This window comes from Haliotis rubra, unplaced genomic scaffold, assembly GCF_003918875.1.
Source record: "Haliotis rubra isolate DU_JTF1 unplaced genomic scaffold, ASM391887v1 Scf598, whole genome shotgun sequence".
Lineage (NCBI taxonomy): Eukaryota > Metazoa > Mollusca > Gastropoda > Lepetellida > Haliotidae > Haliotis > Haliotis rubra.
The window spans coordinates 303499-328609 of record NW_025767299.1 but is presented as its reverse complement, the minus strand read 5'-3'; the positions used below and the strand labels follow the sequence as shown (position 1 = coordinate 328609).

General features: G+C 40.6%; 1 protein-coding gene across 5 annotated transcripts in view; it reads left to right on the top strand.

Annotated features, from left to right (window-relative positions):
- The window catches only part of LOC124255219 (transcription initiation protein SPT3 homolog), a 94867-nt gene that overhangs the window by 58800 nt on the left and 10956 nt on the right, over positions 1 to 25111 (top strand). For all 5 annotated transcript variants that reach the window (XM_046689061.1, XM_046689060.1, XM_046689063.1 and 2 more), the window contains one exon: positions 17623 to 17707. In XM_046689061.1, the coding sequence (XP_046545017.1) occupies positions 17623 to 17707 (85 nt within the window). The remainder of the gene's footprint in view (positions 1 to 17622; positions 17708 to 25111) is intronic.

Here is a 25111-nt window from a genome sequence, read left to right as displayed (position 1 = left end):
GGACAGACTCCAGACAGTGATATGGATCTAATGTGAGGGTCTTGTCTACTTGAGGTTACTGCGACACAGGTAGAGGACAGACTCCAGACAGTGATATGGATCTAATGTGAGGGTCTTGTCTACTTGAGGTTACTGCGACACAGGTAGAGGACAGACTCCAGACAGTGATATGGATCTAATGTGTGGGTCTTGTCTACTTGAGGTTACTGCGACACAGGTAGAGGACAGACTCCAGACAGTGATATGGATCTAATGTGTGGGTCTTGTCTACTTGAGGTTACTGTGACACAGGTAGAGGACAGACTCCAGACAGTGATATGGATCTAATGTGTGGGTCTTGTCTACTTGAGGTTACTGTGACACAGGTAGAGGACAGACTCCAGACAGTGATATGGATCTAATGTGAGGGTCTTGTCTACTTGAGGTTACTGTGACACAGGTAGAGGACAGACTCAGACAGTGATATGGATCTAATGTGAGGGTCTTGTCTACTTGAGGTTACTGTGACACAGGTAGAGGACAGACTCCAGACAGTGATATGGATCTAATGTGAGGGTCTTGTCTACTTGAGGTTACTGTGACACAGGTAGAGGACAGACTCCAGACAGTGATATGGATCTAATGTGAGGGTCTTGTCTACTTGAGGTTACTGTGACACAGGTAGAGGACAGACTCAGACAGTGATATGGATCTAATGTGTGGGTCTTGTCTACTTGAGGTTACTGTGACACAGGTAGAGGACAGACTCCAGACAGTGATATGGATCTAATGTGAGGGTCTTGTCTACTTGAGGTTACTCTTTGACACAGGTAGAGGACAGACTCCAGACAGTGATATGGATCTAATGTGAGGGTCTTGTCTACTTGAGGTTACTGCGACACAGGTAGAGGACAGACTCCAGACAGTGATATGGATCTAATGTGAGGGTCTTGTCTACTTGAGGTTACTGCGACACAGGTAGAGGACAGACTCCAGACAGTGATATGGATCTAATGTGTGGGTCTTGTCTACTTGAGGTTACTACTGACACAGGTAGAGGACAGACTCCAGACAGTGATATGGATCTAATGTGAGGGTCTTGTCTACTTGAGGTTACTGTGACACAGGTAGAGGACAGACTCCAGACAGTGATATGGATCTAATGTGAGGGTCTTGTCTACTTTGAGGTTACTGTGACACAGGTAGAGGACAGACTCAGACAGTGATATGGATCTAATGTGAGGGTCTTGTCTACTTGAGGTTACTGTGACACAGGTAGAGGACAGACTCAGACAGTGATATGGATCTAATGTGAGGGTCTTGTCTACTTGAGGTTACTGACACAGGTAGAGGACAGACTCCAGACAGTGATATGGATCTAATGTGTGGGTCTTGTCTACTTGAGGTTACTGTGACACAGGTAGAGGACAGACTCCAGACAGTGATATGGATCTAATGTGTCTGTCTTGTCTACTTGAGGTTACTGCAACACAGGTAGAGGACAGACTCCAGACAGTGATATGGATCTAATGTGTGGAGTCTTGTCTACTTGAGGTTACTGTGACACAGGTAGAGGACAGACTCAGACAGTGATATGGATCTAATGTGTGGTCTCTTGTCTACTTGAGGTTACTGTGACACAGGTAGAGGACAGACTCAGAGACAGATGATATGGATCTAATGTGTGGGTCTTGTCTACTTGAGGTTACTGACAGTGATATGGATCTAATGTGAGGGTCTTGTCTACTTGAGGTTACTGTGACACAGGTAGAGGACAGACTCCAGGCACATATGGATCTACTGTCACACAGGCTAGAGGACAGACTCCAGACAGTGATATGGATCTAATGTGAGGGGTCTTGTCTACTTGAGGTTACTGTGACACAGGTAGAGGACAGACTCCAGACATTGATATGGATCTAATGTGAGGGGTCTTGTCTACTTGAGGAGTTACTGTGACATAGGTAGAGGACAGACTCCAGACAGTGATGGGATCTAATGTGAGGGTCTTGTCTACTTGAGGTTACTGTAGACACAGGTAGAGGACAGACTCAGACAGTGATATGGATCTAATGTGTGGGTCTTGTCTACTTGAGGTTACTGTGACACAGGTAGAGGACAGACTCCAGACAGTGATATGGATCTAATGTGAGGGTCTTGTCTACTTGAGGTTACTGCGACACAGGTAGAGGACAGACTCCAGACAGTGATATGGATCTAATGTGAGGGTCTTGTCTACTTGAGGTTACTGTGACACAGGTGAGACAGACTCCAGACAGGATAGGATCTAATGTGACTGAGGTTACTCTGCGACACAGGTAGAGGACAGACTCCAGACAGTGATATGGATCTAATGTGAGGTCTTGTCTACTTGAGGTTACTGCTTGACACAGGTAGAGGACAGACTCAGAGGTACAGATATGGATCTAATGTGAGGGTCTTGTCTACTTGAGGTTACTGCGACACAGCTAGAGGACAGACTCCAGACAGTGATATGGATCTAATGTGTGGGTCTTGTCTACTTGAGGTTACTGCGACACAGGTAGAGGACAGACTCCAGACAATGATATGGATCTAATGTGAGGGTCTTGTCTATTTGAGGTTACTGCGACACAGCTAGAGGACAGACTCCAGACAGTGATATGGATCTAATGTGAGGGTCTTGTCTACTTGAGGTTACTCATGACACAGCTAGAGGACAGACTCCAGACAGTGATATGGATCTAATGTGAGGGTCTTGTCTACTTGAGGTTATTGTGACACAGGTAGAGGACAGACTCCAGACAGTGATATGGATCTAATGTGAGGGTCTTGTCTACTAGGTTATTGCACATTGGTAGAGGACAGACTCCAGACAGTGATATGGATCTAATGTGAGGGTCTTGTCTGTCCTCGAGGTTATTGGCGACACAGGTAGAGGACACACTCAGACAGTGATATGGATCTAATGTGAGGGTCTTGTCTACTTGAGGTTACTGCGACACAGGTAGAGGACAGACTCCAGACAGTGATATGGATCTAATGTGTGGGTCTTGTCTACTTGAGGTTACTGTGACACAGGTAGAGGACAGACTCCAGACAGTGATATGGATCTAATGTGTCTGTCTTGTCTACTTGAGGTTACTGTGACACAGGTAGAGGACAGACTCCAGACAGTGATATGGATCTAATGTGAGGGTCTTGTCTACTTGAGGTTACTGCGACACAGGTAGAGGACAGACTCCAGACAGTGATATGGATCTAATGTGAGGGTCTTGTCTACTCGAGGTTACTGCGACACAGCTAGAGGACAGACTCCAGACAGTGATATGGAGACGATGGTTCATGAGTGGCTATATCTGTATGTTCATACTGGCCAGGTTACCTTGACAACATCCCATTTTGCTTGCCGTCAAATTTACTGACGTTCTGTGTGATTAATACTTATATCAACCAAAATAACTTACATAGAGGCTGAAACACTTATGTGTTCAAATTTAGTGCCCTGCCCTTTTCTGCAATCACGGGAGTATGAGGTAGCGATATTTCCACGTGTAGGTTCATGTACAGCTGGATCATGTCACACGGATATGACTGGTAGACAGCTAGAATTAAGTTGTAATTAGGGTAATTTAGAAATGATGCTGGAGGGAATGCCATGTACTTGTCATCGTTCTTACTCACACAAAATCTCACACTAACTCTATGGCAGCAAAAGGACTAAACAACTCACTCATAAAGCTGCCCTTTCACTAGAGAATTCACTCAATTTGTCAACTCAAAAATTTCACACAAGAACTCATTTATGGACTACAGAACTTTGCTACAAAAATTGACTTACTTAACTAAGCAATCACTAACGAGCTATTCTCACTAACGAGCTATTCTCTATATTTGCCAGTGTATTTCAGTAAACCTTCACTAATAGAGGATCCATCCAGTGGTTCTCACTATTTCAGATTACTTGCCCTTGATTACCATATGCCAGTTTGGTTGGTTGAACTGCTATGTACAAATACCAATCAGAACATGAGTTATGAACCAGCCAAATGTTCGGTTGACAATAATACCAACATGGTGGCCAGTCTGGTTGATTAGAATCATGTGTAAGAGAAATTCAATATTGAAAAACTGATGGACATGCTAATAAAACCCTAAAAAAAAATTCTTTTTGATAGAACGGATGGCTTCATGTCCATTGAAACTGGTAGTAATTACCTCCATAAAATTTCCAGTCCCGTGTTCGGATTCGAACCACAGACCTTCTGATCTGAAGCCAGACGCCTTGTCCACATGACCAAAGAGGTTAACCCCATCAGCAAGCTGACCAGGTAAGGATGTCATCTGTGGGATGACTCCACGCCCTGCTACATTATTGAAGTGGTAGACCAGAAGATATGAAGTCAAGAACTCACTACAAACTTTGTTCACTGAAGAACTCATGAAATGAAGAGCTCCTGTCATCTGACTTAGACTGTATCTTGACTGCCTGACCAAGTTGCTGATATTAAAACACATTTAACATGATTATATTACATCTCAAATTATGTGAAAACTATCCAACACCGAAAAGCAGGATTATGTTTAAAATATCAGATATCAAGACATGTTTCACATTAAATGTCAGAAAATGCCAGCAGTTCTAAATATAATCAAAACATGACCAAAAACATAATAATTCATTTCAAACTGAAACAAATGTAATTTCTTTTGCATTTCAGTTGAAATATCAGATATGACATATTTGAAATGACCCATAAGTTCTGGCAGATATATTTATTGTTGCAGGAACATAAGATTCTACTCACGATACTGACACGTTGACATTTAGTTTACAGAATTACACAGACTACAATTGGATTGAGTGTTTTTGCTGCGTATTGAGCCTGTGTGTGTTGGTGTAATCTGTAGAGGCCACCCACACACACCGAGCCTCATACACAGATAGTCACGTTCTACCTGGCTCATACTAGTCCTCTCCACATATGGAAACTGAGGGCTTGATGGCACCTCAGCCATTCAAAGAATTAGGATGTTTTTTTTATCAAACGGTTTTTTGGAGTTAATTCTTATTTCCATAGCAGTTTGCTTTAAAATAAACTATACTTTCTGCATTTTCTGTTTGAGAATGACTTGGTTGACACATGTCATTGTATCCCAATTGTGTAGATCGATGCTCATGCTGTTGATCACTGGGTTGTCTGGTCCAGACTCGATTATTTAGAGACCAACGCCATATAGCTGGAATATTGCTGAGTGTGGCATAAAACTAAACTCACTCACTCTTCTTGAGAATGATGTGCAATAAGTTGATCATCTAATAAGTACCCAGGAACATAGTTCATGATTTTAAATTAATGAAGACTAAAGTTTTCAAAAAAAATTGTTTTAAGTGATCTGAAATGAATTTTTGAAATTTGCAAATGGAGCGGCCAAATCAAGGTCAAGGTGAGCTGTCCTGGTTTCCACTGAATGTATCCACACTTGAAATAGGAATGGTCTACATGTTCCGAGTTAACTCTATATTGGAAATGGTCTCTTCTTTAAGTGGACATAACAGATTTATGACCCCGTTAAATCTTACTCTTAACAAGTCGATTTTGAAAAGATGGGATTTGATGATGTCTGTTTGATTTTTTTTCATCTTTGTAGCTTTTGACTCATTGCAACTGTGGTAGCTACATAATGATCCTGTATGTATCTCATGTTCCTGGATCCAATGTCTTTGTTAAAATAGATTTGGGAAAAAATATTTCTAGGTGACATGTCAAACATTAAAAATATAGTTTTTTAAGTTTCAATACAATGTGTCATAATTCTGTAAGATTATCTCAAAAGACAACATTATGAGTACATATTTTGAATTGGAATTCTACTTTGACTGTTGTATGAAAGTCTCTTAATCTAATAACTGTTTCCCACATTCAACAAATCTTCTTTTACTCAAAAAAGCATAAAGTATTTATCTAAATCAGCTCCATTTACACAAACCTACAATCAAATAAATCAGCTGTGTCGCCAATATGGTGTGTGGAACTTCCTATTGTGAGCTTTTTGAATGAAGCTCTCAAGGACAAGCATGTGGCCAATGGCGCCATGCCGTCCATGATTGCACAGTGTTTTATTTACTCTTGTTATTACCTGCCTAGAAGTTATTGCATCCGCTACAGTGGTTATAAACAATAATAACATCCTTCCTTAAATATACAGTTATCTTATTCTCAGTATACAATGGCTGTATGGTGGGACATGCTCTTTACACTCATGCTATATTGGCTTCTGGTTGTCAAAGGTTGCTATCTGTCATTGTCCTGGGAGAAAGCTGAGTGAGATGTTGATGTTTGGAGCTGGTTTTCAAATAAGCAAATTTGTTTCTTACAAATGGGATCCTAACCTTTGGGAAATGATGGTTTGATGATGTGTGTTTTGTGCTGCGATGGTTGATGAGAGTGTGTGAAGGGCGAATACAGTATTAATGGTGACAATGACTTCACAGTTGTGGCTGCTCTTGACAGTTTTACATATGCCACCATTGACAAGTTGGCCAACATCAAAGAATCCAATCTGGCCTGAAACCAGGCTAAAATACAAGTAATGTATCACATTGAATTAGTACATGTTTGTATTTTCTAGAAAAGCTTTGCTGTGTCATTGGATGCAAATGTTTGTAATGAAGAAAGTTCAATCAGAGAGGCTGTTAATGATTAGCGTGATATGTGTACATTGTTTGCTAAGTTTGGGAAATTATTTGAATTGCAGTTGCATGGAGGCCTTATTTGAAAGATTTAATTTGCATTTCTTGATTGAATTAATGATAAATGTGGGCTTAGTGATTAAAAACAGATAACAAAGATGAAATCAAAGATGAAGTATTTGTGAGAACGGCATTAATGACAGTGACTTTTGTGTCGTAAAGGTTTGTTAAATGTACCTACAGATGGAGCATGAACGCTTGACTGATGTCGTCTGATGTTGATGTTTTTAATGTTGATGCTTTTTATGTTGATGCTGATGTTATTAAACACTGGTCCATCTGCGTCCTCACAGCAGTGAGTCTGCTGCCAGATGGGATGAAAGGAGACGTTTCCTACATCAAGCCGAACCCTAATTGTACTGTATAGATATGGTGACACAACTACCTTACATTATTGTGAAGCAACTGCTTACCATAGATATGTTATCAGCTATTTAAAGTTAAAGTAACACAAGTGTCTGTGGATAGAGTGACACAACTACCTTACATTATTGTGAAGCAACTGCTTACCATAGATATGTTATCAGCTATTTAAAGTTAAAGTAACACAAGTGTCTGTGGATAGAGTGACACAACTACCTTACATTATTGTGAAGCAACTGCTTACCATAGATATGTTATCAGCTATTTAAAGTTAAAGTAACACAAGTGTCTGTGGATAGAGTGACACAACTACCTTACATTATTGTGAAGCAACTGCTTACCATAGATATGTTATCAGCTATTTAAAGTTAAAGTAACACAAGTGTCTGTGGATAGAGTGACACAACTACCTTACATTATTGTGAAGCAACTGCTTACCATAGATATGTTATCAGCTATTTAAAGTTAAAGTAACACAAGTGTCTGTGGATAGAGTGACACAACTACCTTACATTATTGTGAAGCAACTGCTTACCATAGATATGTTATCAGCTATTTAAAGTTAAAGTAACACAAGTGTCTGTGGATAGAGTGACACAACTACCTTACATTATTGTGAAGCAACTGCTTACCATAGATATGTTATCAGCTATTTAAAGTTAAAGTAACACAAGTGTCTGTGGATAGAGTGACACAACTACCTTACATTATTGTGAAGCAACTGCTTACCATAGATATGTTATCAGCTATTTAAAGTTAAAGTAACACAAGTGTCTGTGGATAGAGTGACACAACTACCTTACATTATTGTAACACAGCTGCTTACAAACACTGTTTAAAGTTAAAGTCACACAACTGTCTGTAGGTGACAAAACTACTTAAAAATATATAGAGAATCTCACCTAAGTGTCTACTGATATCAATTATATCAACACTAGTTGATAAACTTACAAATATCCAAGGCTTGCCGAGGATATGTTTACTTTTTCAACGAGTGTTGATATATTTGATATCAGAAGACACAGTTGTGAGATTCTATCATCAAACATCACTCTTCATTAGATTTCAATGAAAAATTTCCATCTCTGAACACGATACTGCCATTGGACTTGCAGTGCAGCTATGTCATGGCATTGTGACGTCATCTGGCTTTTGCTGTCATACCAACTCCAGTGGAACACAGTTTTGGATGATATATAGAATGACACAACCCCCTGTCATAGATATAGTAACAACTTCATATAGTATATATAGAATGACACAACCTCCTGTCATAGATATAGTAACAACTTCATATAGTATATATAGAATGACACAACCCCCTGTCATAGATATAGTAACAACTTTATATAGTATATATGTAATGAGACAACCTCCTGTCATAGATATAGTAACAACTTCATATAGTATATATAGAATGACACAACCTCCTGTCATAGATATAGTAACAACTTTATATAGTATATATAGAATGACACAACCCCTGTCATAGATATAGTAACAACTTCATATAGTATATATAGAATGACACAACCTCCTGTCATAGATATAGTAACAACTTCATATAGTATATATAGATATAGTAACAACTTCATATAGAATGACACAACCTCCTGACATAGATATAGTAACAACTGTATATAGTATATAGAGAATGACACAACCTCTTGTCATAGATATAGTAACAACTTTATATAGTATATATAGAATGACACAACCCCCTGTCATAGATATAGTAACAACTTCATATAGTATATATAGAATGACACAACCTCCTGTCATAGATATAGTAACAACTTTATACAGTATATATAGAATGACACAACCTCCTGACATAGATATAGTAACAACTGTATATAGTATATAGAGAATGACACAACCTCCTGTCATAGATATAGTAACAACTGTATATAGTATATAGAGAATGACACAACCTCCTGTCATAGATATAGTAACAACTTTATATAGTATATAGAGAATGACACAACCCCCTGTCATAGATATAGTAACAACTTCATATAGTATATATAAAATGACACAACCTCTTGTCATAGATATAGTAACAACTGTATATAGCATATATAGAATGACACAACCCCCTGTCATAGATATAGTAACAACTTCATATAGTATATATAGAATGACACAAGCCCCTGTCATAGATATAGTAACAACTTCATATAGTATATATAGAATGACACAACCCCTGTCATAGATATAGTAACAACTGTATATAGTATATATAGAATGACACAACCCCTGTCATAGATATAGTAACAACTTCATATAGTATATATAGAATGACACAAGCCCCTGTCATAGATATAGTAACAACTTCATATAGTATATATAGAATGACACAACCCCCTATAGTATATATAGAATGACACAACCCCCTGTCATAGATATAGTAACATCATATAGTATATATAGAATGACACAACTCCCTGTCATAGATATAGTAACATCATATAGTATATATAGAATGACACAACCTCCTGTCATAGATATAGTAACAACTGTATATAGTATATATAGAATGACACAACCTCCTGTCATAGATATAGTAACAACTTCATATAGTATATATAGAATGACACAACCCCCTGTCATGGATATAGTAACATCATATAGTATATATAGAATGACACAACCTCCTGTCATAGATATAGTAACAACTTCATATAGTATATATAGAATGACACAACCCCCTGTCATAGATATAGTAACAACTTCATATAGTATATATAGAATGACACAACCTCCTGTCATGGATATAGTAACAACTGTATATAGTATATATAGAATGACACAACCCCCTGTCATAGATATAGTAACAACCGTATATAGCATATATAGAATGACACAACCCCTTGTCATGGATATAGTAACAACTGTATATAGTATATATAGAATGACACAACCCCCTGTCATAGATATAGTAACAACTGTATATAGTATATATAGAATGACACAACCCCCTGTCATAGATATAGTAACAACCGTATATAGCATATATAGAATGACACAACCCCCTGTCATAGATATAGTAACAACTGTATATAGTATATATAGAATGACACAACCCCCTGTCATAGATATAGTAACAACTGTATATAGTATATATAGAATGACACAACCCCTGTCATAGATATAGTAACAACTGTATATAGTATATATAGAATGACACAACCCCCTGTCATAGATATAGTAACAACTGTATATAGTATATATAGAATGACACAACCCCTGTCATAGATATAGTAACAACTATAGTATATAGCATATATAGAATGACACAACCCCTGTCATAGATATAGTAACAACTGTATATAGTATATATAGAATGACACAACCCCTGTCATAGATATAGTAACAACTGTATATAGTATATATAGAATGACACAACCTCCCTGTCATAGATATAGTAACAACTGTATATAGTATATATAGAATGACACAACCCCCTGTCATAGATATAGTAACAACTGTATATAGCATATATAGAATGACACAACCCCTTGTCATAGATATAGTAACAACTGTACATAGTATATATAGAATGACACAACCCCTATTGATACTATGAACTAATACACTAGCAGTTGGGTAGTGATGTATTAACACAACTGCTTACAGATGTAATAACACTACTTATAGTAACACAACTAGTTAATACAGATATAGAGTGACAAACTACTTCAAAGTGAGAGGAGTATAAGTAGATTACAGTAACACTGTTGGACCATTTCGGAATGAATGTTCACACTATATCCTGCTAATGTTCCAATAAAGGGAATCACTTTAACAGTAAAGTTTTCATATTCCTATTTGGTTTGTGTCTCCGTGTTATGGCCAGTAGAAGGCAGCCGGGGTAAACGGTAGTGTCATCCATATATGCTGAACCACCATACATGGTGTTCTGACATGCAACTCACCTTATGTCTCTCTACAGCAATCGCTGATGCTGCATGCAGCCCCTCATGCACATGCATTACACTGTGCGCATGCACATGCATGCATGTAGTCTCTGGACATTAATTGTGCAGGAGGTAAAGTGCTGATATGACAGATGTGACGTGTGTGAATGAGTGTATAATGTATACCAAGGCTTGAGCTGAGACCAGGTGAAGGCACGCTCACTTGATTGTCTCATGCTCCAGCGTGCTCCAGCGTATGTTGCTGCAGTCGTGCCCCAGCCGAGCTGGCTTCTTGTAAGCTTCAGTACTTATCATTTGTTCTCAAAGTTGAGCTGGTGGCTACTGTATAACCTAGATCGGTGACACTGTAACATTAAGAGGAATTACGGGTCTCCATATTCATTGTGTTTAAGTTCTTTGTAAAAATGAATGTCTTTTGGTTTGGAAAGGTAGAAGAGAAATAGCACACACACTTCTTTATCAGTTGACTGATGTTCATTGTTTGTAGCCCAGGTCTGTGGTGTACTGGTACCTGTTCACTTGTTAATAGAATGTATAACTCCTGTAGCTTTGGCTGTGGAGAGTTACTGCCCCTGGTCTAGAGATATCAACCAGTCAGGCGATAACAACACAATGTTACGTACCCACCCGTACATGTAGCAGCTTCTTACACAAGTTGCAAGGAAGTTAATGTTAATTCTTTTAATTGATGTTTTCAAAAGAAAGTGTTCATATTTCATATGCATTGTGATGTTAATGTTATCCATGTTTTATGTACCCTAGTTGATTTTCTCTATCCATGTTTGATTTACTCATGTTATTCTCTATCCATGTTTGATTTACTCATGTTATTCCCTATCCATGTTTTATTTACTCATGTTATTCTCTATCCATGTTTGATTTACTCATGTTATTCTTACTCATGTTATTCTCTATCCATGTTTTATATACTCATGTTATTCTCATTTACTCATGTTATTCCCTATCCATGTTTTATTTACTCATGTTATTCTCTATCCATGTTTTATTTACTCATGTTATTCCCTATCCATGTTTTATTTACTCATGTTATTCTCTATCCATGTTTTATTTACTCATGTTATTCTCTATCCATGTTTTATTTACTCATGTTATTATCCATGTTTTATCCATGTTTTCTCTATCCATGTTTTATTTACTCATGTTATTCTCTATCCATGTTTTATTTACTCATGTTATTCTCTATCCATGTTTGATTTACTCATGTTATTCCCTATCCATGTTTTATTTACTCATGTTATTCTCTATCCATGTTTGATTTACTCATGTTATTCTCTATCCATGTTTTATTTACTCATGTTATTCTCTATCCATGTTTTATTTACTCATGTTATTCTCTATCCATGTTTTATTCTCTCTATCCATGTTTATTTATTTTACTCCATGTTATTCTCTATCCATGTTTTATTTACTCATGTTATTCTCTATCCATGTTTTATTTACTCATGTTATTCTCTATCCATGTTTGATTTACTCATGTTATTCTCTATCCATGTTTTATTTACTCATGTTATTCTCTATCCATGTTTGATATAATCTTGTTATTCTCTATCCATGTTTTATTTACTCATGTTATTCTCTATCCATGTTTGATATACTCTTGTTATTGTTTTTCCACGTTTCATGCACTCACATTGTTTTCAGTGTTTTCTGTGATTGATGTAACCAGTGGTTAAGTGTTTAAACAGTTACATGATGTCCGAAAACCTGTTCTTTAATATTTAATCTTAAATTACTTAAAATAAGAATCATAACTAAATGAAGTGGGTCTATTTCACAGTGGCACAGATCAGAGCTCCAGACAAGTTGAGATGTATTGTGTAATCTAATACCTGCATGTCACTGTGACCTGTCAATGTAGCATCACTGCAAGGACAGAGCGAGAGAATAGGGAATAACAGGCTGAGAGGGAGAAGGAAGTGGGAATAATAGTGTGAGAGGGAGAGAAAATAGGGAATAACAGGCTGAGAGGGAGAGAAAATAGGGAATAACAGACTTAGAGGGAGTCTCAGGGAAGAGGGAATAACAATCTGAGAGGGAATAACAGGCTGAGGGAAAGTAGGAGTAGGGAATAATGGGCTGAAAGGGAGAAGGGATAAGGAAAAACAGGCTGAGGAGAGGGAATAGGATATAAAGGGCTGAAAGGGCTGAAAGGGAATAGGATACAAAGGGCTGAAAGGGAATAGGATATAAAGGGCTGAAAGGGAACAGGATATAAAGGGCTGACAGGGAATAGGATATAAAGGGCTGACAGGGAATAGGATATAAAGGGCTGACAGGGAATAGGATATAAAGGGCTGAAAAGGTAATAAGATATAAAGGGCTGAAAGGGAGAAGGGATAAGGAGAAACAGGCTGAGAGGGAGAGGGGATAGGATATAAAGGGCTGACGGGGAATAGGATATAAAGGGCTGACAGGGAACAGGACATAAAGGGCTGACAGGGAACAGGATATAAAGGGCTGACAGGGAACAGGATATAAAGGGCTGACAGGGAACAGGATATAAAGGGCTGACAGGGAATAGGATATAAAGGGCTGACAGGGAACAGGATATAAAGGGCTGACAGGGAACAGGATATAAAGGGCTGACAGGGAACAGGATATAAAGGGCTGACAGGGAACAGGATATAAACAGGGAACAGGATATAAAGGGCTGACAGGGAATAGGATATAAAAAGACAGGCTGACAGGATATATATAAAAAAGGCTGACAGGAATAGAATATAAAGGGCTGAAAAGGTAATAGGATATAAAGGGCTGAAAGGAGAAGGGAGAAGGAGAAACAGGCTGAGAGGAGAACAGGCTGAGAGGGAGACAGGGAATAGGATATAAAAGGGCTGAAAGGGAGAAGGAAAACAGGCTGAGGAGAGGGAATAGGATATAAAGGGCTGACAGGGAATAGGATATAAAGGGCTGAAAGGGAGAAGGGAGAAGGAGAAACAGGCTGAGGAGAGGGAATAGGATATAAAGGGCTGACAGGGAATAGGATATAAAGGGCTGAAAGGGAGAAGGGAGAAGGAAAAAGAGGCTGAGAAAGAGGCTAGGATATAAAGGAGAGGGAATAGGATATAAAGGGCTGACAGGGAGTAGGATATAAAGGGCTGACAGGGAATAGGAAATCACAGACCAATAGTGCTAGTATTCAATAAGCAGGCATGTTACTAATGCAGGGATAAGTGTTGATAATGTATGAAAGAAATTTGATGGGTTTGAATAACCCAATGTGGAGGAGCAGTAAGCTGTTTTGTGACGTGGGCTGGAGACAAGGCCTTGTCTATTTTTGGAAATGCCACACAGCACTTAATCTTTACTGTAATCTTATTATTGTGACATTGATGGAATTATATTTGTTTTGATCGTCCAAGTAAATATTTCGTGACCCTGAACTGCCATCCATTTTGTATCCAAGTTGACCAGATATGGGATTTCTATCAGCTAGGAGATAATGCAAATTCATATACTTGAATATTAGCAGTGATCTTCTATATGTGAGTTTATATATGAAATCTTCCAAAGTCGACTTAATCTGCTCGTCCAGCATGCTCAACACTGGTTGTGTCTTTGGCAACCAATGGTGATGCCATCCAAGTTGGTTTTAGTTAGGACTCTCTACAGAATACATCGCTGTCCCAGAGTCTGTAGAAATACCCTCGGTCCAACATAATCTCCACAACACACAATACAGTGTCGACTGAAGAAAAAGTGGAAGGTGATGTTGTTCCAGTTAAGATAATCTTGCATCCTTTTAATCTGTACAAGCAGCTAGTACAGGGGCACAGTGAATACACAATGTCTTGGGTAACACATTCGTAATGGGACTCCATGCCACTAAACATATTAGAAGTTGTACTTCACTAAGAAAGAGTCATCCCAAATATAACATTTGTGACAAAGGCACTGATAAGTCATAATGCATTTTAAGGATGAGTCTCTTTTCAAGTGCAGTGACACATGCTTCGTGATAGCTGCTAGAACATGTGCATTTGAAGGTGCAGCTGACCACGTGACACGCCTTCGCCTTCTGTAAATACTCCCTGCTTTTGCAAGAAAGTTAAATGTTAAGCGTTTGGGTTACATACTATTTAGAAAGCTATCGACTTATTCATACTAATAGTGAAATTCATGAAATAGAATTTAGTACCTAAACTAAACAGAATCTTTCTAAGATAAATCACTGCTTCTGTGTTCAGGTATACGAGTTCTGAGTCAATCAGGTGTCAGCAATCACTCGGTGTCAGAGTAGTCGGAGACAGGGTTTCATTTACTGGTTTGCCTCGTCCAGACTCGCTTATAGACCTGTTAAAGATTGTGTTTTGTCACAAACCCAGAAACATAACTGGGTCAAATCTTGGATTCAAACCAACTTTCACAGGTTTCACACTTTCGCGAATTGTGATGACTTGGTTTGGATTGTCCTGAAGGAACAAACAGAAACAGCTACCGGGAGCATATTGCCCATAAAAACCCATTCACTCGGAGATATAAGGTTATATTACATGCTCTTGACTGCCCTCTTGACTGGAGGGGTGCAGCCTAGCAGACACTTATCACATGTTACTCACTCACTCACTCACTCACTCACTCACTCACTCACTCACTCACTCACTCACTCACTCACTCACTCACTCACTCACTCACTCACTCACTCACTCACTCACTCACTCACTCACTCACTCACTCACTCACTCACTCACTCCTAAGCCACTAATGAAAGTCTGACACAACACAATTGTCAAAGACCTGTACAATGACATTTGGAGAAATGGTAACGTAGGGAGACTGGATCCCTGTTCACATATCATGTGGGCAGAGACATAGATTGTGTACAACATTGACAGCAGTGTTGAGAGAGTCTGCCAAATGGCATAAGTTACTGTGCCTATAAATGGAGATGTGGAACCACCAGTTAAGACCCAGGAGAGATAGATGGCTGTAGTATTCTTGCATCATGGCCACCCACTCCTCAACAAGCCAGGTCAGTAGAGCAGAGCATGAAGTGGGTGTAGCTGGGGCTGTGTGTTGTTGCTGAAGCTGCTGGTTCACTGGGTCAGGTGACAGCATGACATACCTTGCCGCAGTGACCAGACCGCACTCATCTGGACATATGTAATGAGAATACGTAGTGCCTGGATGGCACAGATATGATTAGATATTGGCTGGGGCATGTTTGATCCAATATTGGCTGGTTGGGACATATTTGATCCGGTCCTGGCTGAATGGGGCATGTTTGATCCAATATTGGCTGGTTGGGACATGTTTGATCCAAAAATATCTGGATGGGACATGCTTGATCCAGTACTAGCTGGTTGGGACATGTTTGATTCAACATTGGCTGATATGACATATTTGATCCAATAATGGCTGAATGGGGCATATTTGATCCAATGCTGGCTGGATGAGGTATATTTGGTCCAATACTGGCTGGATGAGGTATATTTGATCCAGTACTGGCTGGATGAGGCATATTTGGTCCAATATTGGCTGGATGAGGTATATTTGATCCAGTACTGGCTGGATGAGGCATATTTGATCTAATACTGGCTGGGTGAGGCATGTTTGATCCTATAATGACTGGATGGGAATGTTTGACCCTATTGGCTGGATGGGGCATGTTTGATCAAATAATGGCTGGATGCTACAGGCAGTATGAAGTTGTGTCTTCTGCGACATGAGTGATCACATGTTGGCTGTTTGGGTCATATTTAATAACTATAGGGTGAAATACTGAAAACAAATTGTCTGGTTAAGACATGAGTGATTAGATATCTGCCTAATGGAACAATTGCATTATCAAATACTGGCAGTTTGTTCGAAATGTGATCAACTGTTGTCTGTTTGGGATGTAAAATATTAAATATTGGCTGGGAGGAAATACTGGATCATACTATGGCTCGTAGTACATGACATGACAAATCAAGTTTCAGCTGGTTGGGACATGAATTATAGAAAATTGACTGGTTGTGATTAGGGCTGCGCAATATAACCGGTTTACCAGTTCAGACATGAAAACGATACGTATTGCGATACGCTGATCGAAAACTGGTATTTTGACATGCAATCGGAAAACTTCGTTACACTCGAAAATCTTTGGATATTTTCATTTTAAAATTGTTCCCTTCCTTGTTTCATTTGTGCCAAACATTATTTACATTTTTATTTTGTCATGATTAAAAGTTTTTATTAAAGCCTAATCAAGCGTTGTGTTTTTGCTTTATAAATCAAGCATTAACTTGACTCTAAGTAGTTTGTTGTTAAAAAAAACTTCTTGCAATATATTGCAATACATATCGCAATACATGCTTTCATATCGCAATATATCGCAATATGAAAATTCCCTGCAATAGCCACCCCTAGTTGTGATATTCATGATCAAAGGGTGGACAAAAGCATATTTCATCAAGTGTTGCAGACATGATGATTGTGAAACATTGACTGCTGGGACTGGAGCAATTAAGTGCTTTATAAAACAATCCTGGATGTGGTATTTTCCTTGCCCAAATTCCCACCTCTGCACTGCGTAACTTAATGTAGAATTTGTTTAGACCGACGTGTTAGTTTGATGTTTGATGATTCTTTCTTCCTTTTCAGGCATGGGTTTGGTGATTGTCGACGGCCACTTCATGAAACTGCGGTTCTTGTTGAAGAAATCGTGCATGCTCAGATAGCATCCCTTGTGAGTAGATGAATATATCACAGAATCAGGAGGCCATGACATGTGACCTTATATGTTACAGGAAACCATTGTCATAACTACCTTAATATCTTATTTGAAAATATACATGCTTCAAGAAAGTAGAGAATCCTGAAATATCAATGTTAATAACAAGTATTAGCAGGGGATGTGTTGATAACTAACATCCTACACAAGAATGTTTCCGTCAGAGAAAAATGTATTCCCAGAAGATACCCTCTAGTTTGCATGTGTGTCTTTCCTGATTTTGACACTCTTGTGGAAGTTTGATCTATCTCTGTGGACCATTTCATTTTCATATGTGCAGCCGCTTCAGCCTATTGGCAAACTGCAGCAAACTGTCGTGGATGTCATTCTGCAGTGGCTGTTGTGTTCCATGTTTCACATCGCACTATGGTACACGCACCAACAAGAGATGATTGTCCCACATTCACATGTCTCAGGTCAATGACACTAGTGCACGCACCAACAATAGATGACTGTCCCACATTCACACGTCTCAGGTCAATGACACTAGTGCTGGCACCAACAAGAGATGACTGTCCCACATTCACATGTCTCAGATCAATGACACTAGTGCTGGCACCAACAAGGGATGATTGTCCCACATTCACATGTCTCAGGTCAATGACACTAGTGCAGGCACGAACAAGAGATGACTGTCCCACATTCACATGTCTCAGATCAATGACACTAGTGCAGGCACCAACAAGAGATGACTGTCCCACATTCACATGACTCAGGTCAATGACACTAGTGCAGGCACCAACAAGAGATGATTGTCCCACATTCACATGTCTCAGGTCAATGACACTAGTGCTGGCACCAACAAGAGATGACTGTCCCACATTCACATGTCTCAGGTCAATGACACTAGTGCTGGCACCAACAAGAGATGATTGTCCCACATTCACATGTCTCAGGTCAATGACACTAGTGCAGGCACCAACAAGAGATGATTGTCCCACATTCACATGTCTCAGATCAATGACACTAGTGCTGGCACCAACAAGAGATGACTGTCCCACATTCACATGTCTCAGGTCAATGACACTAGTGCTGGCACCAACAAGAGATGACTGTCCCACATTCACATGTCTCAGGTCAATGACACTAGTGCAGGCACCAAACAAGGGATGACTGTCCCACATTCACATGTCTCAGATCAATGACACTAGTGCAGGCACCAACAAGAGATGATTGTCCCACATTCACACATTCACATGACTCAGATCAATGACACTAGTGCAGGCACCAACAAGAGATGATTGTCCCACATTCACACGTCTCAGGTCAATGACACTAGTGCTGGCACCAACAAGAGATGATTGTCCCACATTCACATGTCTCAGGTCAATGACACTAGTGCTGGCACGAACAAGGGATGACTGTCCCACATTCACATGACTCAGGTCAATGACACTAGTGCAGGCACCAACAACAAGAGAGATTGATGATCCCACATTCACATGTCTCAGGTCAATGACACTAGTGCTGGAACCAACAAGAGATGACTGTCCCACATTCACATGTCTCAGGTCAATGACACTAGTGCTGGCACCAACAAGAGATGACTGTCCCACATTCACATGTCTCAGATCAATGACACTAGTGCAGGCACCAACAAGAGATGATTGTCCCACATTCACATGTCTCAGATCAATGACACTAGTGCTGGCACCAACAAGAGATGACTGTCCCACATTCACATGTCTCAGGTCAATGACACTAGTGCAGGCACCAACAAGAGATGACTGTCCCACATTCACATGTCTCAGGTCAATGACACTAGTGCAGGCACGAACAAGGGATGACTGTCCCACATTCACATGACTCAGATCAATGACACTAGTGCTGGCACCAACAAGAGATGATTGTCCCACATTCACATGTCTCAGATCAATGACACTAGTGCAGGCACCAACAAGAGATGATTGTCCCACATTCACACGTCTCAGGTCAATGACACTAGTGCTGGCACCAACAAGAGATGACTGTCCCACATTCACATGTCTCAGGTCAATGACACTAGTGCAGGCACCAACAAGAGATGACTGTCCCACATTCACATGTCTCAGGTCAATGACACTAGTGCTGGCACCAACAAGAGATGATTGTCCCACATTCACATGTCTCAGGTCAATGACACTAGTGCTGGCACCAACAAGAGATGACTGTCCCACATTCACATGTCTCAGGTCAATGACACTAGTGCTGGCACCAACAAGAGATGACTGTCCCACATTCACATGTCTCAGGTCAATGACACTAGTGCTGGCACCAACAAGAGATGATTGTCCCACATTCACATGTCTCAGGTCAATGACACTAGTGCTGGCACCAACAAGAGATGACTGTCCCACATTCACATGTCTCAGTCTCAGTGTCTCAGGTCAATGACACTAGTGCTGGCACCAACAAGAGATGACTGTCCCACATTCACATGTCTCAGGTCAATGACACTAGTGCTGGCACCAACAAGAGATGACTGTCCCACATTCACATGTCTCAGGTCAATGACACTAGTGCTGGCACCATCAAGAGATGATTGTCCCACATTCACATGTCTCAGATCAATGACACTAGTGCTGGCACCATCAAGAGATGATTGTCCCACATTCACATGTCTCAGGTCAATGACACTAATGCAGGAACCATCAAGAGATGACTGTCCCACATTCACATGTCTCAGATCAATGACACTAGTGCTGGCACCAACAAGAGATGATTGTCCCACATTCACATGTCTCAGGTCATTGACACTAGTGCTGGATTGATTTTACTAAACCAGGCAATGTAAAATTGATGTCAAATGGTGAATCAAAGTGGTGTTAACTTATCTGGCTTCTGTAGTGCAAGTTACGTGTCAGATGTCTGAATTGTCTTCGGGCAGCTTATCTCCATGCTCAACAGCCATGTGTTGTGATGGCAGTGGGGTAGCCTTGTGGTTAAAGCAGTTGCTTGTCATGACCAACACACGGGTTCGATCCCCCACATGGGTGCAGTGTGTGAAGCTTATTTCTGGTGTTTGATATTGATATTGTTGGACCATGTATAGACCTTAAACAGAAACTGTCACACTAAGGACACATTCCCTGCAAAGTATGTAACATAATGATTAAAACCATAAATTATGTGTTGATTAGCCAGGTACGTGTGTATTCAGTGTGTTGAGGTCTATATGATTTACAGTGTTTGGTTCCAGTGAAAATATGGTTGGTTTTAATTAGTATCATGCACTCTTTAGTGGACTGTGTCTTGTTTGTATGTTGTGTGTCTGTTTCTACAATGTTTACTCTTTCCATAATTTGGTTAATCTCTGCTGTGTTTTCAATACTGGGCCTGTAAGAGCTTGTTCTGAAGATCCTGTACTGAAGATCCTGTACAAGCACTGTACCGTGGGGCAGGGGTGGCCCCGGGGGGTGGGCCAGGGGGTGTCATCAACGGATGAGGGGGTGGTGTATGACAGGACACACTTCACCATGCAGATGGAATACTTGAACCCAATGCTTGTGGTAGGAGGGCACAACATGGATCATATGGTCAGGCTTTGTGACTCTTCTGTTTGGTGTCTAGCTACGTGGGATGTTGGTCACGATGTTCATCTTGTGACTCTTCTGTTTGGTGTCTAGCTACGTGGGATGTTGGTCACGATGTTCATCTTGTGACTCTTCTGTTTGGTGTCTAGCTATGTGGGATGTTGGTCACGATGTTCATCTTGTGACTCTTCTGTTTGGTGTCTAGCTTCATTGGGATGTTGGTCACCATGTTCATCTTGTGACTCATCTTGTGACTCTTCTGTTTGGTGTCTTGTGACTTTCTGTTGGATGTTGGGATGTTGGTCACTTATGTTCATGTTGTGACTCTTCTGTTTGGTGTCTAGCTACGTGGGGATGTTGGTCACGATGTTCATGTTGTGACTCTTCTGTTCGGTGTGTAGTAGCTACGTGGGATGTTGGTCACGATGTTCATGTTGTGACTCTTCTGTTTGGTGTCTAGCTACGTGGGATGTTGGTCACGATGTTCATCTTGTGACTCTACTGTTTGGTGTCTAACTACGTGGGATGTTGGTCACGATGTTCATCTTGTGACTCTACTGTTTGGTGTCTAGCTACGTGGGATGTTGGTCACGATGTTCATCTTGTGACTCTACTGTTCGGGTGTCTAGCTATGTGGATGTTGGTCACGATGTTCATCTTGTGACTCTTCTGTTTGGTGTCTAGCTACGTGGGATGTTGGTCACGATGTTCATCTTGTGACTCTTCTGTTTGGTGTCTAGCTACATTGGGATGTTGGTCCACGATGTTCATCTTGTGACTCTTCTGTTTGGTGTCTAGCTTCATTGGGATGTTGGTCACGCGATGTTCATCTTGTGACTCTACTGTTTGGTGTCTAGCTGCGTGGGATGTTGGTCCGCGATGTTCATGTTGTGACTCTTCTGTTTGGTGTCTAGCTACATGGGGATGTTGGTCACGATGTTCATCTTGTGACTCTTCTGTTTGGTGTCTAGCTGTTAATGGGGATGTTGGTCACGATGTTCATCTTGTGACTCTTCTGTTTGGTGTCTAGTTGCTATGTTGGTCACGATGTTGGTCTGTTCGATGTTCATCTTGTGACTCTTCTGTTTGTTGGCTAGTTGCTGGGATGTTGGTCACGATGTTCATCTTGTGACTCTTCTGTTTGGTGTCTAGCTTCTTCATTGGGATGTTGGTCACGATGTTCATCTTGTGACTCTTCTGTTTGGTGTCTAGCTGCGTGGGATGTTGGTCACGATGTTCATGTTGTGACTCTTCTGTTTGGTGTCTAGCTACGTGGGATGTTGGTCACGATGTTCATCTTGTGACTCTTCTGTTTGGTGTCTAGTTACGTGGGATGTTGGTCACCATGTTCATCTTGTGACTCTTTTGTTAAGTGTCTAGCTACGTGGGATGTTGGTCACGATGTTCATCTTGTGACTCTTCTGTTTGGTGGCTAGTTACGTGGGATGTTGGTCACGATGTTCATCTTGTAACTCTACTGTTTGGTGTCTAGCTACGTGGGATGTTGGTCACGATGTTCATCTTGTGACTCTTCTGTTTGGTGTCTAGTTGCTAGGATGTTGGTCACGATGTTCATCTTGTGACTCTACTGTTTGGTGTCTAGCTACGTGAGATGTTAGTCACGATGTTCATCTTGTGACTTTTCTGTTCGGTGTCTAGTTACGTGGGATGTTGGTCACGATGTTCATGTTGTGACTCTTCTGTTTGGTGGCTAGTTCGTGGGATGTTGGTCACGATGTTCATCTTGTGACTCTTCTGTTCGTCTAGTTAAGTGGGATGTTGGTCAAGATGTTCATGTTGTGACTCTTCTGTTTGGCTGTCTAGCATGTACGTTGGATGTTGGTCACGATGTTCATCTTGTCACTCTTCTGTTTGGTGGCTAGTTGCTAGGATGTTGGTCACGATGTTCATCTTGTGACTCTACTGTTTGGTGTCTAGCTACACGAGATGTTAGTCACGATGTTCATCTTGTGACTTTTCTGTTCGGTGTCTAGTTACGTGGAATGTTGGTCACGATTTTCATCTTGTGACTCTTCTGTTTGGTGTCTAGCTACGTGGGATGTTGGTCACGATGTTCATCTTGTGACTCTTCTGTTTGGTGTCTAGCTGCGTGGGATGTTGGTCAAGATGTTCATCTTGTGACTCTTCTGTTTGGTGTGCTGGCTAGCTTGGGGATGTTGGTCACGATGTTCATCTTGTGACTCTTCTGTTTGGTGTCTAGTTGCGTGGGATGTTGGTCACCATGTTCATCTTGTGACTCTTCTGTTTGGTGTCTAGCTACGTGGGATGTTGGTCACGATGTTCATCTTGTGACTCTTCTGTTTGGTGGCTAGTTACGTGGGATGTTGGTCACGATGTTCATCTTGTCACTCTTCTGTTTGGTGGCTAGTTGCTAGGATGTTGGTCACGATGTTCATCTTGTGACTCTTCTGTTTGGTGTCTAGCTACGTGGGATGTTGGTCACGATGTTCATCTTGTGACTCTTCTGTTTGGTGTCTAGCTACGTGGCATGTTGGTCATGATGTTCATCTTGTGACTCTACTGTTTGGTGTCTAGCTACGTGGGATGTTGGTCACGATGTTCATGTTGTGACTCTTCTGTTTGGTGTCTAGATACATGGTATGTTGGTCACGATGTTCATCTTGTGACTCTACTGTTTGGTGTCTAGCTACGTGTGATGTTGGTCACGATGTTCATCTTGTGACTCTACAGTTTGGTGTCTAGCTACGTGGGATGTTGGTCATGATGTTCATCTTGTGACTTCTGTTCGGTGTCTAGCTATGTGGGATGTTGGTCACCATGTTCATCTTGTGACTCTTCTGTTTGGTGTCTAGCTACGTGAGATGTTAGTCACGATGTTCATCTTGTGACTTTTCTGTTCGGTGTCTAGTTACGTGGAATGTTGGTCACGATTTTCATCTTGTGACTCTTCTGTTTGGTGTCTAGCTACGTGGGATGTTGGTCACGATGTTCATCTTGTGACTCTTCTGTTTGGTGTCTAGCTATGTGGGATGTTGGTCACGATGTTCATGTTGTGACTCTTCTGTTTGGTGTCTAGCTACGTGGGATGTTGGTCACGATGTTCATCTTGTGACTCTTCTGTTTGGTGTCTAGCTACGTGGGATGTTGGTCACGATGTTCATGTTGTGACTCTTCTGTTTGGTGTCTAGCTACGTGGGATGTTGGTCACGATGTTCATCTTGTGACTCTACTGTTTGGTGGCTAGTTACGTGGGATGTTGGTCATGATGTTCATCTTGTGACTCTTCTGTTTGGTGTCTAGCTACGTGGGATGTTGGTCACGATGTTCATCTTGTGACTCTTCTGTTTGGTGTCTAGTTGCGTGGGATGTTGGTCACGATGTTCATCTTGTGACTCTTCTGTTCGGTGTCTAGCTACGTGGGATGTTGGTCACGATGTTCATCTTGTGACTCTTCTGTTTGGTGTCTAGCTACGTGGGATGTTGGTCACGATGTTCATCTTGTGACTCTTCTGTTTGGTGTCTGGCTACGTGGGATGTTGGTCACGATGTTCATCATTGGTTTTGTTTGTCTGGATCCATGTATTGAGGCCGCCTTGAAGCTGGCTGATGATACACTTTATTGTACCTGATCCTTGGTGTATCTCAGTTTGAGTGTGCACATAACACTGATGCTGAATAAAAACATGGCATTGTTTCACCTGTAACGAGGAAGTAAGATGGGACCGACAAAAAGGGAGAAGGAAGGTGTCATAAATTGATGCTGTGAATACTTATATGTGTAAATGGTTGAGAACACCAAGCGTAACATTTCCTGCACTGTATCTATGTTTTTCAGGCCTGTGACCTCTCCTAAGTATTACCTCGT